The sequence below is a fragment of the Tursiops truncatus genome, chromosome 19 (genome assembly GCF_011762595.2).
Source record: "Tursiops truncatus isolate mTurTru1 chromosome 19, mTurTru1.mat.Y, whole genome shotgun sequence".
In the NCBI taxonomy this organism is placed as follows: Eukaryota; Metazoa; Chordata; class Mammalia; order Artiodactyla; family Delphinidae; genus Tursiops; species Tursiops truncatus.
Genome location: NC_047052.1, coordinates 12,677,077 through 12,695,636, shown reverse-complemented (window position 1 = coordinate 12,695,636; position 18,560 = coordinate 12,677,077). Strand labels below are relative to the sequence as shown.

At 43.5% G+C, this 18,560-nt stretch overlaps 1 protein-coding gene and 1 non-coding gene across 6 annotated transcripts in view; one reads left to right on the top strand and one right to left on the bottom strand.

The window, feature by feature from the left end:
• Positions 1-61: 61 nt before the first annotated feature.
• The window catches only part of WDR59 (WD repeat domain 59), an 85,582-nt gene continuing 67,083 nt past the window's right edge, over positions 62-18,560 (bottom strand). For 3 of the 5 annotated variants that reach the window (XM_019941100.3, XM_073796808.1, XM_073796809.1), the window contains 6 exons: positions 15,280-15,392; positions 13,568-13,718; positions 13,401-13,473; positions 11,658-11,784; positions 11,356-11,498; positions 62-898 (listed from right to left, as the gene is read on the bottom strand). In XM_019941100.3, coding sequence (XP_019796659.2) covers positions 615-898; positions 11,356-11,498; positions 11,658-11,784; positions 13,401-13,473; positions 13,568-13,718; positions 15,280-15,392 — 891 coding nt within the window. In that variant the 3' untranslated portion in view covers positions 62-614. The other 2 variants (XM_073796810.1, XM_073796811.1) reach the window with 2 other exon arrangements.
• TRNAR-CCU (transfer RNA arginine (anticodon CCU)) lies at positions 16,079-16,151 on the top strand. Its single transcript has one exon. It is a non-coding gene; the product is annotated as a tRNA-Arg (tRNA).

The following is an 18,560-nucleotide window of genomic DNA, read 5'->3' as shown; positions in this document are numbered from 1 at the left end:
TTGGTCCTACACCAAACAGTTAATTTCAATTAGAAGCAGAATAAAAAACCATTCACTAAAATATCGTTCAACCTCATCTCTTTGTTTTTCAAGCGATGACTAGAATTTTATTAGCCAAGGGAGAATAGCTGGAAGAGAAATAACAAACAGAAAAATACATCTTAAGGATCCTTAAGTACATTACATATTTATAACTTAAGTATATTTTAAAAGGCCACAGTCCATCAGGTCATAAATGCATAAACTTATGTCACAGGCCCATTTGTCCACGGTCCTTTGGCTCAGGAGACTGTCCTTTGCAACCAAACTTGATCTCTCTGATGGCATCAGAAAGGATGCTGTCGTCTTAAAGGTAAACACGGCTCTGGAGGCAGGTGCTTTTCTCCAAGAAAACTTCCACCTGCCTGTGTCCTCCTCCACCGACATCCATGCCACCAACAGCCAACAAAAGAGAAGCAAAGGCTCATGAACAGCTGGCACCGTGTCAGCCTCTGAGGAGAACACATCCCTGTCTAGTTAGGGGTGGGTTCTGGAGCCTCTCTCCTGGCAGAGAGCTTGTCAACCGGCATTGACGGGTTCTCTGGGATTTCCCACAACTCCCACGGGCTGTCAGTTCAGAAAGTGCTTTCCAGCAGGCAGTGGCACCCACACCCGGTGGGACACACCTCCTGGGTCCGAAACCACTCCATCATGTGGCTGGTGTGTCCCCCATGCCCACAGGTCAGGCAGAAGTTGGACGACCCTCGCACGGCCACGTGGCAGATGGCGCACTGGAACGTGAAGCCTTTGCAGATGGCGCACTGCGTGCCCCTGACCTCACTCCGGCAGTGGCTGCAGTACACACCGAACTCTGGAGAAGGGTGGAGATGGCCGAAAAAGAGACATGGTGAGTTCAGTTCTGCAAAGGGGAACCAGGCATTGTGAGTAATAACGAGGTACTCATCTGGGGGATTCTGTAGGATCCTATTAGACCCCTGCTGTTCAATTTTCTTTTTTTTAATGGCAGAACCCCTTCTTCTACAACCTCACTAAGGAGCTGCTGTCATCACCACAGTGGAAGGGTGCGGGCAGAGGGTGCAGCAGGCGCCTTGCTCCCCGAGACCCTGGGTGGAAACCCCAGTGTCTGCAGTGGTCGAGGCTCCATCTCATTCCTCTTCCACCCCAACAGCTACAGATGCAGAGAAGGCAGTTAACAAATATTTGTCTGAAAGCACTGAAGGATCAGTCGACACTCAGGCAAGAGCTGATTGGTCTTACAATCTCTTCCCTACCTGCCTGCCAATGACCCAGCAGCCTAAGATGGACGGAGTCAGGCCACCACAGGGCTGCCCCAGCGTGGGGGAGAGCGGTTAGGACCGCCCTGCTCCGCTGGTCCCCGCCTGCCCCGAAGTCCCTGTCCGCTTCAGCCACGGCCCTGGGGCCAGGCGGCCCACGTTAACCGCCCAGCTCCCTTGCTCACGCCCTGCTACCTGGAGATCCTTCCTCCTCCCAGACCGCCTTCCACTGTGCTGCATCGACTGCAGACCTTCCCACGTGCTCTACAGGCTCTTTTGGGAACGGTCCCCTCACCACCTGGCCCTAACCAAACCCCGCTGTGTCTCAGCCTCCTCCGAAGGGAAGGCCGGCTCTGTCTTACATCCTAAAGATGGAGGGGTGGGAGGGGAGGGTGGCGCATGGCTGCCCCCAGACCGTACTCTCCTCTTGAGGCTACTGCTCCCTGGCTTCACCAGCCTTTCCCCTTTCCCTCTACTGTCATCTACCGACATTCTGGACACCCACCACCCCATGCCCTGAAGATTTCTGCTCTTGGTTCTCAATCTTCCCTCCACCTCAATCCTTGGCATCTTCAAAATCCACGCCACTAACCCTCTGCACACCTGGCCTCCCAGGTCACCGTCCTCTCACCTCTAATCCACCACCGTCTCTCATTCTATCCAAAGTCCACTTGCACTTCCATGCGATCAGCCCCTCTCTGGCTGTAGTTTCCCCTCTGACCAGCCTGAATCACACGGTTCCACTTCATAGTCACTTTTTTTTTTTTTTTTTTTGCGGTACGCGGGCCTCTCACTGTTGTGCCCTCTCCCGTTACGGAGCACAGGCTCCGGACGCGCAGGCTCAGCGGCCATGGCTCACGGGCCCAGCCGCTCCGCGGCATGTGGGATCTTCCTGGACCGGGGCACGAACCCGTGTCCCCTGCATCGGCAGGCGGACTCTCAACCACTGCGCCACCAGGGAAGCCCCACAGTCACTTTTTTGCAAATATCCTGAACTCCTTGGCCCCTCTCTCCCTCACGGTACCACCTGGCAAAACCTTCACCTGGATGAGCCCCATCCCTGGCCTCCTCCGCGTCAGCCCAGGAGCGTTCCCATGGGAAGGCGCACCGTCAGGATGCTCGTCTCACTGACCGCACCTCCAGGTAGACTCCTGGCTTGTGTGCAGTGGTCAGGCTCTTCCTCCCCGACTCCCAGGTGCCCACGTCACACCTCTGCCATATTCTTAAACCCCTCCCACATGCCTCTCTCTCTCTCACCCGATGGCCTCTTCCCTCCCTTCCCTAAGAAAACAGAAGCCTTCCAATGGGGGACACTTCATCTCAACACCCTCAATTTGTCACATCTCCCTCTTCTTTCACCTCCTACTGTAGAGGAAGGGTCCTGGTTTCTTTCTTCTATCAAAGCCAGCTCCTCTGCTTCACCACAACACGTAGTCATAAAAACGGACAAATAGAGACTCCAAATACATGGTAACTAAGGAAAAAATTTTATGGTAGTTCCTAGTTAAAGTAAATCCTGAGATAAACTGGTTTGAAAATTTGGGTTAAAAATAGCTATGTCTTGGGACTTCCCTGGTGGCGCAGTGGTTAAGACTCCACCTGCCCATGCAGAGGTCACAGATTCGAGCCCTGGTCCGGGAAGATCCCACATGCCATGGAGCAACTAAGCCCGTGCACCACGACTACTGAAGCCCGCGTGCTGCAACTACTGAGCCCACAGCCTGTGCTCTGCAACAAGAGAAGCCACCACAATGAGAAGCCCACGCACCGCAATGAAGAGTAGCCCCCGCTCACTGCAACTAGAGAAAGCCCCCACACAGCAAGGAAGACCCAACGCAGCCCCCCCCACCCCCCCCAGAAAAAAGGTGTCTTCTTTCTCTAAGCATAACTTTTTAAAAAAAAATTTCTTAGAGTATAGTTGATTTACAATGTTGTGTTAGTTTCAAGTATACAGCAAAGTGATTCAGTTATACATATATTCATTCATTTTCAGATTCTTTTCTCATATAGGTTATCACAGAATATTGAGTAGAGTTCCCTGTGCTCTACAGTAGGTCCTAGTTGGTTATCTATCATATATAGTAATGTGTGTATGTTAATCCCAAGTTCTTGATTTATCCTTCCCCCGTCACGTTTCCCCTTTGGTAACCATAAGTTTGTTTTCAGTATCTGTACGTCTGTTTCTGTTTTGTAAATAAGTTCGTTTGTATCATTTAAAAAAAATTAGATTCCACATATGAGTGATATCATATGATATTTCTCTTTCTCTTTCTGGCTTACTTCACTTAGTATGATAATCTCTAGGTTCATCCATGATGCTGCAAATAGCATTATTTTGTTATTTTATGGCTGAATAATATTCCATTGTATATACGTATCACATCTTCTTTATCCATTCATCTGTCAGTGGACACTTAAGTTGCTTCCATGTCTTGGCTATTATGAATAGTGCTGCTATGAACATAGAGATGAATGTGTCTTTTCAAAGTATGTTTTTCTCTGGATATATGTCCTGGTAGGATTGCTGGATCATACAGTAGTTCGATTTTTAGTTTGCTAAGGAACCTCTATAGTGGTTACACCAATTTACATTCCCACCAACAGTGTAGGAGGGTTCCCTTTTCTCCACACCCCCTCCAGCATTTATTGTTTGTAGACTTTTTGATGATGGCCATTCTGACTGGTGTGAGGTGATACCTCATTGTAGTTTTAATTTGCATTTCTTTGATAATTAGTGATGTTTAGCACCTTTTCATGTGCTTTTTGGCCATCTGTATGTTTTCTTTGGAGAAATGTCTATTTAGGTCTTCTGCCCATTCTTTGATTGGGTTGTTTGGGGTTTTTTTTTTGATACAGAGCTGCATAAGCTGTTTGCATATTTTGGAGATTAATTCCTTATTGGTCGCTTCATTTGCAAACATCTTCTCCCGTTCTGTGGGTTGTCTTTTTGTTTTGTTTATGGTTTCCTTTGCTCTGCAGAAGCTTTTAAGCTTAATTAGGTCCCATTTATTTATTTTTGTTTTTATTACTCTAGGAGACAGATCAAAAAAGATATTGCTGCGATTTATGTCAAAGAGTGTTCTGCCTATGTTTTCCTCTAAGAGTTTTATAGTGTCTGGCCTTACATTTAGGTCTTTGGTCCATTATGAGTTTCTTTTTGAGTATGATGTTAGAGAGTGTTCTAATTTCATTCTTTTACATGTAGTTGTCCAGTTTTCCCAGCACCAGTTATTGAAGAGACTGTCTTTTCTCCATTGTATATTCTTGCCTCCTCTGTCATAGATTAATTGACCATAGGTGTATGGGTTTATCTCTGGGCTTTCTAACCTGTTCCATTGATCTATAGTTCTGTTTTTGCACCAGTACCACACTGTTTTGATTACTGTAGCTTTGTAGTACAGTCTGAAGTTAGGGAGCCTGATTCCTCCAGCTCCATTTTTCTTTCTCAGGATTGCTTTGGCTATGTGGGGTCTTTTGTGTTTCCATACAAATTAAAGAATTTTTTGTTCTAGTTCTGTAAAGCATAACTGTATATATTATGTAAGACTTTGCGTTCTCATTAAAAACTGATTAGTTAGTATTTCTTAAGTTTCCTTTACTGGTTTTATTGGTTTGAAAAGATTCAACATTTAAAATTATGAAAATGTAAAAACCATGTGTTCACATAAACTGAATGATAATAACACGTCTTTTTAAAAGGGTTGTTCTTTGGCACTTGAGATAACTGTATATGTAAACTATTCTCCACTTCTATCTGGGTAAAATGATTAAAATGTCATCTTGCTGAAAAATTCAATACATCATTAGTAATCATGTTTCTTTTTAGTGTGTCACTTAAACATAATTTCTAACATCCTTATTAACTTTAAGACCTTGAACTTATATTTCATTTAACTAACAAATAATCTTTAGGGGTGTAGACAATTTCTAAATGGATTTAAATTCCCAAAGAGAAAAAATACAAAAACACTAAGTCACTGAGCATAATCTTAATATTCTCTCTTGCCACTCATTGTTGCACATAATGGCATGACCACCAGTTAACAGTTGGTAAGAGTATGCATCCACTTTGGGTGATGCTGGTAAACATGCTAACTTTTGTCACTTTAGGAGGTACAAAGGGATGTGGAATGTGTTCAAAATCGCTTAGAAATGTACAATCTCCCAAGACTGAACCAGGAAGAAAAAGAAAATATGAACAGACCAATTACCAGTAATGAAATTTAATCAGTAATTTAAAAACTCCCAACAAACAAGAGTCCAGGACCAGAAGTCTTTACGGGTGAATTCTACCAAACATTTAGAGAACGGTTAACACCTATCCTTCTCAAACTATTCCAAAAAATCACAGAGGAAGGAACACTCATAATTTACAAGGTCAGCATCACCCTGATACCAGAACCAGACAAAGATACCACACAAAAAAAGAAAATTACAGGCCAATATCACTGATGAACACAGATGCAAAAATTCTCAACGAAATTTTAACAAACTGAATCCAACAATACACTAAAAGGATCATACACCTTGATCAAGTGGATTCATCCCACAGATGCAAGGATTTTTCAGCAAATCAATCAGTGTGATACATCACATTAACAAATTGAAGAATAAAAACCATATGATCATCTCAATAGATGCAGGAAAAGCTTTTGACAAAATTAAGCATCCATTTATGATAAAAACTCTCCATAAAGTGGGCATAGAGAGAACATACCTCAACATAATAAAGGTCTTATATGACAAACCCACAGCTAGCATCATACTCAACAGTGAAAAGCTGAAAGCATTTCCTCTAAGATCAGGAACAAGACAAGGATGACCACTCTTGCCACTTTTATTCAACATAATACTGGAAGCCCTAGCCACAGCAAACAGACAAGAAAAATAAATAAATAAAAGAAATCCAAATTGGAAAGGAAGAAGCAAAAATGTCACTGTTTGCAGATGACATGATACCATACACAGAAAATCCTAAAGACACCACCAGAAAACTACTAGAGCTCATCAACGAATTCAGTAAAGTTGCAGGATACAAAATTAATATACAGAAATCTGTTGCATTTCTATACACTAACAATGAACTATCAGGAAGATAAATTAAGGAAACAATCCCATTTACCATCACATCAAAAAGAATAAAATACCTAGGAATAAACCTACCTAAGGAGGTAGAAGACCTTTACTTGGAAAACTATAAGACACTGATGAAAACCACAAAGCTGTCAAGTGTCTTTCCCTGAACACTGATTAACTTGGGGGATCTCAGGGAAGGAGGCACAGAATCACAGGTACAGGCTTTGCAGGTGAAACCTGGTAGAGGCGAAATGGATCATTCTTGGTTCCTAACAGACAAACTAATAAGGACAATAAAAATACTGCTGGTACATGGAACGATCAAATTATGATTCCCAAGGCTTTATGGAACCTCCAGATGGAAGCTAACTCCAAAGGTTTAGTGTCATACAATTCTAGTTTGTTAATCACACAGAAGAGTTATGTGTGTTAATTAACACCACATTACACAAATGTAAGTAAACCCAGCCAAGTAAATAAGACATTAAATTAATAAACCAAAACAGAAAATTGCTGAATAAAATTCAGGTGGGCAGATAGGAACTGGGGGTGGGCTGCACCTTCTCTACCACCATTCTGACCTAGCGCCTCATACCTCAATAGAAAAAACAAAGACAAAAACCACCTTGCATATGGAGTTTTTTTTCCTTTTTTCTTTTTTTAAAGAATACTCTGTCTAGCATTATCCCCTCAAAATAAATGAAGCCTGGAGTCCTTTCTATAAATATCTAATCCCCTAAATGAAAACAACTTCATCCCTCAAATCTTGCTGCTGATGCGGAGTGACCCTTGCAGATGTGGTAAGTGTGAGAGGAAACTGCTGGTTTTCCACCAGGAGGAGACCAACTTGGCAACCTTGTCATATTCAATACCTGCTATTTCCTGTATTTGGGTAGTCTGACTCTTCCAAAGGAAAAACTTTAAGGATGAAATACTTAATGTTTTTGTCTGTGACTCTTCCACAATCCACACTCCCCCCTTCTTTCTGAAATTTTGTAGCATTGTTTGTAATGGTATTAGGACAGACTATTCATTCTCAAACATCATTTAAGTCTTCATGAGCTTCTGTTTCATCTCTCTGATTGGATTATAGACTTCTTGAATGACCCCCTCCCCAAACCACACCTTACAGTTCTTTGTCCAGCCCACAGAACCCAGCACGACCTTTATAATAGGAGATGTCAATACGTCTAACTGATTGACGGATTGACACATCAGTTACATATCTCTGTGATTCATTTATTTTCCTGGAAACTAATTTTAAAAGACAAATTGCTCCAGGCCATCATTAATCTCTCCCTGATATACTTTCATGCATGTAGATGCTCTGAAAAATATGTACCCAAACAGCATTTTCTGTCTGCATTTCTTTACGTACGCGCACCAAGATAATCCATATTTGGGGCTTCCCTGGTGGCGCAGTGGTTAAGAATCCGCCTGCCAATGCAGGGGACACGGGTTTGAGCCATGGCCCGGGAAGATCCCACATGCCACGGAGCAACTAAGCCCGTGCGCCACAACTACTGAGCTTGCACGCTAGAGCCCGCGAGCCACAACTACTGAGCCCACGTGCCATAACTACTGAAGCCTGCGCACCTAAAGCCCGTGCTCTGCAACAAGAGAAGACATGACAATGAGAAGCCTGCGCACCGCAACGAAGAGTAGCCCTCGCTCGCCAAAACTAGAGAAAGCCCGTGCACAGCAACAAAGACCCAACACAACCAAAAATTAAAAAAAATAAATTTTAAAAAAGATAATCCATATTAAAATAATCCTTGTTATTCAATGTATGTATTAGTATGTATGTATTTATATATTAGTTTGGTTTTTTTTTTAATTGAAACTATACTCGCACAACTTAAAGGGTCAAATTATTCTACGTATCGTGTTATGAAAAGCAGCATTCCCTTCCACTCCCACATCCATCACCCTCTAGAGGAAATTCTTAACTATTTCTTCTGTTCCTACCTCCCTATCTCTACACAACATGTTCATAAAGCTATTTCTTAATTGTCATATTTAAGCACTGTCTCTTGACCTTCCCCGGTGGAAGCTCTTTCATTCCCCAATCTCCCCAACCAGACTCATGTACCACCTGTCCCTCATCTTCCCCATGTGGTTCTATTATCAGTTGGTTGGATCAGTACTGTTTTCACATTATTTCTCTAGGTAAATATTATTCAAGCCAAGCCACGTACCATGATGACTTCCTTTCTTTCTTGCACATTTTGTTCCTCCTAGAGGTAGTCTTGTTTTCCTGTTTGCTTAGTTACATACTTATTGATAATTCATCTCCAAACATCTGAAATCTTCTGTAAATACACTGAATACTGAAATACACAGATTTTTTTTTCTCTTCTTGGAGACAATGCTCTGAAGCTCCAACCTGGACTGGTCTGTCTTCAGGTCTGTCACGTACATCTCCCTCCACCATCATCCCAACACCCTGGTTTCCTGGCTTGAATCTATTTCTCCTCCTTGGATAGGCTGAAGGCGTACTTTTACACTTGATGGATAACTTGGGTACAGAATTCTAGGTTAGAATTCTAAGAGATTCTAAGAGGATCATTTTCTTGAGAACAGGGAAGGCACTGCTGCACTGCTGTCATCTAGTTCCAGTATCTAGTTCACTGCTCCCGAGGAGTGTGATGCTATTCGTATTCCTATCCTTTGTACGTGACCTGTTTTCTCTCTCTGGAAGCTTCTAGGATCTTCTCTATATTCCTGGGTCTTTCCTCATTCGTATGCTAGCTACGTGGCGGCCCCTTTATTGGGAAATGTGTCCACCTTCTCTGGAGAATGAACTTCCGTTTTCTGCTGGGGGAGAGGAAGGGTGGTAACTGCTCTGCAAACTAGGAGTGGGGATCTGGGGACCCTAGAAAGGCCATGACACAATACTCCTGTTTTTGACCTCACCTTCATGCCACTTGCAGAGGTGCGCGGTACCACTAATTCCTGAGCCACCCGGGGATTCTGCCATGTGCGTTGCTGTTTTTCTGCCTGCCAGTTCAGGGCTCAGCTTTCTCCCCGTGAGATCAGGTATCACTAACCTATCTGCCCCACCAGGTCCCAAGTTTTACTGCCAACATTACTTCTCCTCGCATGGTTGTGTCTTTACAGAAAAGCTCTATGTAGGCACTTCGGCAGGATCTGGGAGAGAAAGGAAATCAGTGTGTGTTCAGTCCACTCTTGTATCTGTCTTTCATGTCACTCTTTTTTTTAACTGGTACACGGGCCTCTTACTGTTGTGGCCTCTCCCGTTGCGGAGCACAGGCTCCAGACGTGCAGGCTCAGCAGCATGGCTCACAGGCCCAGCCGCTCCACGGCATGTGGGATCTTCCCGGACCGGGGCACGAACCCGTGTCCCCTGCATCGGCAGGCGGACTCTCAACCACTGCGCCACCAGGGAAGCCCCATGTCACTCTTTAGAAAACATCTCTTCTCTTAGCTTCTTTCATAGTACAGTCTTGCTTTTCCTCAAAACTCACTGATATCTCACTCTAAGTCTCTGTTTCTGGTTCTTCCTCCAAGACTCAATCCCCAAGTCCTGGTTTCTCTCAAGGCCCAGAGTAAGTGGGCTCTCTTATTTGCTCCTCCCATCCTCTTCCTCTCCACCCCCCAGCTCCCAGGTAAACGCGCTCAACTCTCACAGCTTGAACACCACCGACATGGGGAAGATTCCCACATTCCTAGTTTTAGCCCTGAACTGTCCTTTCAGCTCCAGACTCATATTCAACTGCCTGCATGACTTCTACAGTCTGAACCTCACCAACATTTCCAATTGTCCCAAACTGAGTTTTCAATTTTCTTCCAATCTTTTCTATTGTAGAATATGGCACCACCATCTACCCAGTTGCTTGAGCTGGAAACTTGGGAATCATCTAGGCTTTGCCTCTTCTCCTCAAGCCCATACCCAACTTGTTAGTAAGTCATATTGAGTCTACCTCTAAAATACATTTTTACTCCACTCATCTCTCTCCACCTTCACTGATGTCACCCAGAGACTAGGCTGTCCATCTCTCTCTGACTACTCTAAGAATCTTCAGATGGCCTTCCTACCTCTGCTTCTATCCTCCTCCAACCCTTTCTTCCTATAACAGCCAAAGGGATCCTCTTATAATGGAAACAAGAGCACATCACTTACTTTTCTTTTTTTTTTTTTTTTTTGGCCTCACCACACGGCTTGCGGGATCTTAGTTCCCTGACCAGGGATCGAACCCGGGCCCATGGCAGTGAAAGCACAGAGTCCTAAGCACTGGACCACCAGGGAAGTCATATAACTTACCTATTGATGTCCTTTGAAGTTCACCATTGGACTTAGAATATAATCCAAATTCTTCACCATGACTCTCAAGTCTGACTATCCTACAGTCTAATTTTACATCACTCTTCTCACTCATTATGTTCTAGCCACACTGGTCTTCCTCCACTTGTTTAGAAGAACAAGTTATTTCCCCCACGGACCTGCTCCCTCTGCATGGGATGCCCTTCGTGCTGCTCTCTCGCTGCATGTGTGGCTCCACCCCATCCTGCAAACCTCAGCTCCTCAGAGAGCCTTCCCGATACAGCTCGACACGTCTTCTAAGATTCTCCCCCGCTGCTTCCCTGCCCCCACACCCCTTTTGTTTGCTCATAAATACTGATCACAATTTGTAATTATATTTTTCTCTCCCACTGGTCTGTGAGTTCCACCACGGGAAGGAGTGAGTGTGCGAGCACTGTGGCTGAGAGGAATTTGATAAACATTAGTTGAATCACTGAATAAATATCCCTACTTCCAATCAATATCTGAGGATTGTATGGAAAACTTCTTCCGTTACAATAAAAATGTAATCACCTCATGAAATGCCAGGGTTTTCAGAAGCTTGAAACAGGCTCAAAATGCTTCAGAAATTTCTGCTTATAAATCAGAAACTGGAACTTCATTCCAAGTATTATGTTATGGGCACATTAAATTATAGGACTTTTCAGAGAGTGACGGGAACAGAAAGAAATTCTTACTCACCGATTCCTTTGTGAGGATCAGGAGGGCAGGAAACAAACTTCAGCACTTCAGCTCGTTTCTCCCTCAGACCCCAGCGGTAGAGGATTTCTCCATAGCATTTCTTAAAGTCATCAAATTGCTGGGTATTGGCGGGGTCCAGAAGCCTGGATCAAATTCAAAATTCCGGTCAGTTCCTTTAAGAGAAACAAGCTCAAGGCCAAACAGCACTTAGTATAACAAATGACACATAATGTGCTAAGAGTCCTGATTTTGGAGAATCTAAGCGTCATGAAATTGCAGCTCCCACCCGCGAAGGTCGTTACCTTTTATTTTTATCGTGCTGGTCACGCTCTCGCTCACGAGGATCACTGTAGGTCAGACTCCCAAATCGGATTTCTTCTGGTGAGGACTCTCCCCAGGGTGAAGATATGTGCTCTGTCTCTCTTCCCACTGAAAAAAATCAAATGGAAAGAGAAGATGAAAATCAGAGAAGGCATGGAAATACCTGAAAACTCTCATAATGTACTTGTGTCCAATTTACTCCCTGGAAGAAAGATAAGCTAAGTTGAAGATCCTGAGAAATGGAACTAAACAGAACACTTTCTTAGCCTTACCTTTTTGTCTAGGTGTTTACTATTAAGGTAACTTGATAATTAAGTACACACATAATGATTAAGCAAATTATGGTAGAGATGATGTAGACTGTTAGGCAGGCATTACTTATAAAAACTCTTTAAATGACATGAGAAAATGCTCATGACAAAATCAAAAATGGAACACAAAAACCACAAATATAGAATGACCCCCCACACACACACAAAGATTGGAAGAAAATGTTCTGGAATGTTAACAGATGTTATTTCTAGGTGGGGGAATCAATGATTACTATTTTCTCCACTAATGCTTTTTGTTTTGTTTTTCTTCACTGGGCAAATAGTACTTTTGTAATCAACAAAACTAAGATCATTTTTAAAAAGAAATTTAAAATATCCAGAAAACACAAATACACTTCCTCGTTAAACAGACCTTTACGGCCACCTGGAACCAGGCTCGGCTTTATTTCTCTACCTTGAAGGAGGTACGTGGGGAGAGGGAGGTAACAGGAAGTGGCAGATGATTGGGAAAGGGGCTTGTGCAGGAGAAAGGATAAGTGTTAGCGTTTGTGGGGGGACACTGGGAAGTCCCACTGTCAGTTTCTTAAGGTTACAAGATGGAAAGCAACCCAGCAAGGCAGAGAGACCAGAAACCAGCCTGTTCAAACACGAAAAGCCCAGACCTTGCTGACTACAGTATCCCCATCATATTCAATTTAAAGGGCAATGAGGTGGGGGGGGCTTCCCTGGTGGTGCAGTGGTTAAGAATCCACCTGCCAATGCAGGGGACACGGGTCCGAGTTCTGGTCTGGGAAGATTCCACATGCCACAGAGCAACTAAGCCTGTGCGCCACAACTACTGAGCCTGCGCTCTAGAGCCCATGAGCCACAACTACTGAGCCTGTGTGCCACAACTACTGAAGCCCATGCACCTAGAGCCCATGCTCTGCAACAAGAGAAGCCACCGCAATGAGAAGCCTGCGCACCGCAACAGAGTAGCTCCCGCTTGTCGCAAGTAGAGAAAGCCTGCGTGCAGCAACGAAAACCCAACGCAGCCATAAATAAATACATTAATTAATTAATTAATTAATTTTTTTAAAAAAAGGGCAAAGAGGGGGAATTCCCTGGCGGTCCAGTGGTTAAGACTCCAAGCTTCCACTGCAGCGGGCCCAGGTTCGATCCCTGGTCGGGGAACTAAGATGAACTAAGATCCCGCAAGCTTCGCGGCGCACTCTGTGTGTGTGTGTGTGTGTGTGTGTGTGTGTGTGTGTGTGTGTGTGTGTGTGTCAATGAGAAACAAGGAAAAATATGGAGAGTATTCATCAAGTAAAGATTACATATTAAATCGCACACCACATTTAGAGTATAAAAACCCAGCGTGGAAACTAACACACCACTGTAAAGCAATTATACTCCAATAAAGATGTTTAAAAAAAAACAAAAAAACCCAGCGTGGGCTAAGGCCATACCAACCTATGTTCCAGCCACCAGTGTTGAATCCTGGGTCGGACATACTCGAGCAGGAACCAGAGGATGTAAAGCTGGGCTGCAGAGCAAACAGGAGCAGTGTGAGAGTGCCATTCCCCGTGACGGCGACCTCTGGGAAAAGTCAAACTCACACCAGGAAACCCCCAACTTACGTATCGACTGTGGGACACCACAAGGTTAGATGAGCGGCTGGGAAAAGGCCCGAAGGGGTTTGGTATCCCCTGCGGCCGAGACTGGGCTTCAAACACACTGCAGAGCATAGCCAACGTCTGCACGTCCCGGAGCCGGCAGTAATGAGCCAGCCTGGAGAGAAAGGGGGCAGGAGAGGAGAAGTCACGAGAAGGCCAGGGGGAAGGATGACTGTCACGACAGCGGCGGGTTGTTGCCATCAGGGTCGGATGTCAGAATTTTTTTTTAAATTTATATTATTGAAGGATAGTTGATTTACAGTGTTGTGTCAATTTCTACTGTACAGCCAAGTTCTTCAGTTATACATATATATACATTCTTTTTCATACTCTTTTCCATTATCATTTATATAGAATGGATAAACCACAAGGTCCTACTGTATAGCACAGGGAACTATATCCTGTGATAAACCATAAAGGAAGGGAGAATTCTTGATTCTGCCTCCAAAGCCCCCATCAGGAACGAGGGCTTTCTGCAGATCCGGGGGCGTGATCGACTTTGAGTTTGGCTAAATTTGTTTTGGAATAACATGTATCTGAGTATGACACATGACCTAGATATAACCAATCTGAAAGCTCCTAGCTGGCAACCAGGCCTGGGCTCAGACTTGAATGGAGCTTCTTCAAGAATTAAGGAGACTCAGCTCACATCTGAGTGAGGCCATACATGCTCTCTCGGCCTCCCCAACTCCAAGGAGGCATCACACTGCTTCCTGGAGGGGTTCTATGTCCTCCATTCATATGACCTAAGGCTACATGGAGGTGCTCAGAGAGCACGGTGCCACCACAGTATGGGGAGCAGGTCACAGACTCGGGAGGTGGCATAATGAGTCTGAGCTATTAAGTAAGAACAACAGGGGATAGTTTTACCTTTTAGGTCCTCACATCCCCTTTGCTCCTTTCAGTACAACTGTGCTAGACAGAATGTGAGGTAGAGATCCCAGGGACTTGACACTTTCCTACCAAGCAATGTCTAATAGTTTTAAGGTGTTTTCACACTATCTCATGAGCCTCGTATGAAGTGGGTAGAACAAGCACCATGAGCAACCTGAAGCATAAGCACGTGTCCCAGGTCTGGCCTCAACGAGTAGGTAAAGCAAACCTCCACCTGAAGGAAGGAGCGCTTTTCCATCTCTCTGTCAGGACCTGGGCCTCCCTGTCTTGGAACCTCAAGTGGTTTTTCCTGGTTGTGAATCATTCTGCACACTGTATTTCCAGTTTGCCATATTTCAGTGCAATAAATCAAACACAAACTCAAGGTTTTCATAAACTGTCTAACAGGGTGAATGCATCGTGGCCTTTGGAAAACACGAAGGCCAACGTGCAATTCTCTAACCTGCTCTCAGGGGCGAGATTCTATAGCACCCAAGAAACTTTCTACCTCAAGAACTCAAACTCCTGTGTTCAGACTGATGTACTTCTGGGCCAAAGCATAACTCTCTCAAGGACACATGAGTCCCAAAGCCTTGTTATAAATGACAAATACGGTATAATTCCTTCTGCTCTAAGAAGTGAGTTCTGTACAGAAATTATAGCAGCCCTAAAAGGAAGGGTCTCACTTCCTCTTCTCATGCCTCAGGCCTTTGTACTTTTCTCTTAGACAAAAACACTGAAAGTGTTTACAGACCTAAAATTGACATCACTCATTTTCCTCACTTTTAGTGCTCAAAACCTACAGGGACTCCAGTAGCTGTCGCCCAAATGGATGTCGAGCCCAGGGTGTTTCCAAATCTGGGTCAGACTTCGGACCAAGGCAAAGATCCGTAGCTACTGTAGCCAGCGACCAAACCTGCACAGATCAAAGAGAAATACCCACACTCAGACTGGTGAGCACAGGACCGCGAACCACGAAAGAACCCCACCTCCTCCCCCACACACAGCCTAAAGCCTTGCTACTCTGGGGGCGGCCAAAGCTGGGAGCTTACTGAAATGCAGAGTCTGACACCCTACTCCAGACCTACTGAAGCAGAATTTGCATTTTAGCAAGATTCTCGGGGGACTTGTGTGCACATTTGAGAAACACCAGCCTTAAAAGCTTTTATGAAGCAGATGACAGAGGAATGACATCATGCAACAACTTCCCTGCATGGTCTATTTAACCACTGACTCATGTGACTTTTTCTGCTGCTTCATTAGTGAACTGGCAGGGAGAAAAAAATGCATTCGGTATCACACTTAAGATTGTCCTTTGCCCAAATAATGAAAAACCTTCCATTACAAAAGTTTCAGTATACTCTCTGAAGTTACAGAAAAATAGGCCAAGAAAAAATAGACTCGGCTTTCTTTTGGTTCACATCAAATCTGAGGAATATCCCCAAACTTGAAACCTCACGGGGCTTGGAGTCCTCAAGCAGAAACTAATGTCCATGACGTGTCTACTAGATCCAAGATTTAGCACACACTAAATGTAAATACATCACACCATCAACAGAGTCCCCTCCCCTCTATACCTTTAAAAATGGAATACTGGGGACGTCCCTGGTGGTCCAGCGGTTAAGACTCTGTGTTCCTAATGCAGGGGGCCCAGGTTCGATCCCTGGTCAGGGAACTAGATCCCACATGTGTGCCACAACTAAGAGCCCACACGCTGCAACTAAGCAGCCCGCATGCTGCTACTGAAAGATCCCACACGCTGCAACTAAGACCCGGCACAGCCAAATAAATAAATAAATAAATATATATATATTTTTTAATGGAATATTATTTTTGGGAAATCTTTCTTACTAGCAATACATCACTGTATGCCCACCAACTAGAAAACACTACTAGACTCTGAGAAAAACCCGAAAGGAAGAAGACACAGACTTTGAATCAAGGAGTTTAAAATAGAAGAAAAAAAAGAATAAGCAAATAAATATACTGAAAAACAGGTATAGAAACACATCAGATATGTTAAAAAAAAATCAATTAAATCGTGTGGCTCCAGTGTACTTAAATAACCCCCACAAGTATTGGTTCAAAAGAAAAATATTCATTTCTATGATCAATGGACCACCTGGATGGTTGCTGGAAGAAGTTCATAGGTTTCTGGGATAGGAAAGGATGTTTACTACCCTGGCTGACAACTTGGGCCCATTATTTCCTCACTTGTAATACACATTTCCTAAGTGCCTTCAACAGAAATAGTTGACAGGTTTATTCCTGTAACTCTTATGCAAAACAGTAGACACATCATCTTCAATATGTGCAAAAAGAACAACAACAAAAAATTCTCCAAGCATTTGCACTGATGTCATTTCCAGTCCGTTAAGGAAGACCACACCACAATGATGACTGCAATTGCAAAAACAGCAGCATAATTTGCCACATACTGGGTATTTACATCTACCAGATACAGGTATGGAAACTGTATGCATATTACCTTATTCAGTTCTCATAAGGACCTTAGAAGTATTGTTCCCATTTTATAGTTGAGGAAACTGAAGTTCAGAATGATTAGGTAGCTGCCTAGGATCACACAACATGAAAGGGACAGAGCCCAGATGTAAACCCAGGTATGTCTGAACCCCAGGGAAGGGTCTTTCCACTTCACTCGGACTAGCCTGAACTTCCAAATCAACCCTGCCATAAAAGTCCTAAAAACTTAAAAGAAAAAAAAAAAAAAACACTTTAGGAAGTAATTTTTCCTCAGATAATGTTTTTTCAGCAGAACCAATCTTCTCATCAACCCTATGAGGCAATTATTCTCTTGGGTCTCATCTGACCAATATACAGAGGCTGAGAGAGTCGGAAATACTTGGCCCAGTGTTACACCATTACGGAGCAGAGTCGGGCTGACGCCTCCTGTTAGAAATTCCCCACTATTTCCACGACTCTGTTTTGCCTTCTTAGTGTTTGCAGAATTTTAGGTGGCTGGGTCCTTAGAGAAACAGATTAAATCCATGACTCTAAGTTTCACTTAAAAGGGTTTGCAGCAGAGACTTGACGGTGTTTACTAGGAGACAAAAGGAAATCTTAGGGATTTTTCAACCAGATAAAAATCAAGGGGAGGCCTTAGCTCTGGGTCATTTGGAGGGTTACAAGGAAAAAACTGAGCAGATAGGACAGCAGCTCATACTTTCCATTGCTCAATCTAATCCTCATACTAAAGAATAAAAGATGCAATAGACACAGAACATAGATTAGTGGTTGGCGAGGGCTGGATGGGGGAAGAGGGGCTTGAGCAGTGACAAGAGGTGTGGGGTGCCTTTACAGGGTAAAGGAAATGTTCCAAAATTGTTTATGGTGATGATTGCAAAATGCTGTGAATATACTAAAAGCCACTGAATGTTACATCTTAAATGTGTAAATTGCATGGTCTATGGACTATAATCTCAATAAAACAGTTTAAAAAAAAAAAAACACCAGGAATTCCCTGGTGGTCCAGTGGTTGGGAATCCACGCTTTCACTGTGGAGGGCCCAGGTTCGATCCCTAGTCAGGGAACTAAGATCCCACAAGTCACGTGTCACAGCCAAACAAACAAAAATAAATAAATAAATAAAAAACAAAAAACCTCACCAATATAGGAGCAACTTGCTTAAGCACTGATGTGTTTCTGCAAAGATGAAGGAAATTTTAATTCTTGTAATATTACACCTTGCTTTAAAACTGAATGTGTCTCTATCTTAAGGAATGCCTTGGTAAACCTTTTATGAAATGAAGCATTTTTAAAAGTAAAAAACAAACAAAACAGAACTGAGGGTGTAAATGGCAAAGATAAAGACGTCCAAATTTACGTACTAACAATCACCCTGCCCTAGAATAGAAAAGGGATGTTATAAAAACACTTAGTAAATGCTTTAGGACCTCCTCAACTAAGCACTAATAAGAAAAACATCTAAGGGATTTAAAAAGCTGCTCTAGCCCTACAGTTTGGCAAAGAAAATGGGAAAGAAATTACAAAATAGGAGGTACACCTTGAAATGTCACTAAACCACAACAATAAAGTGAAAGGAACCTGCTCCAAGAGAAAAATC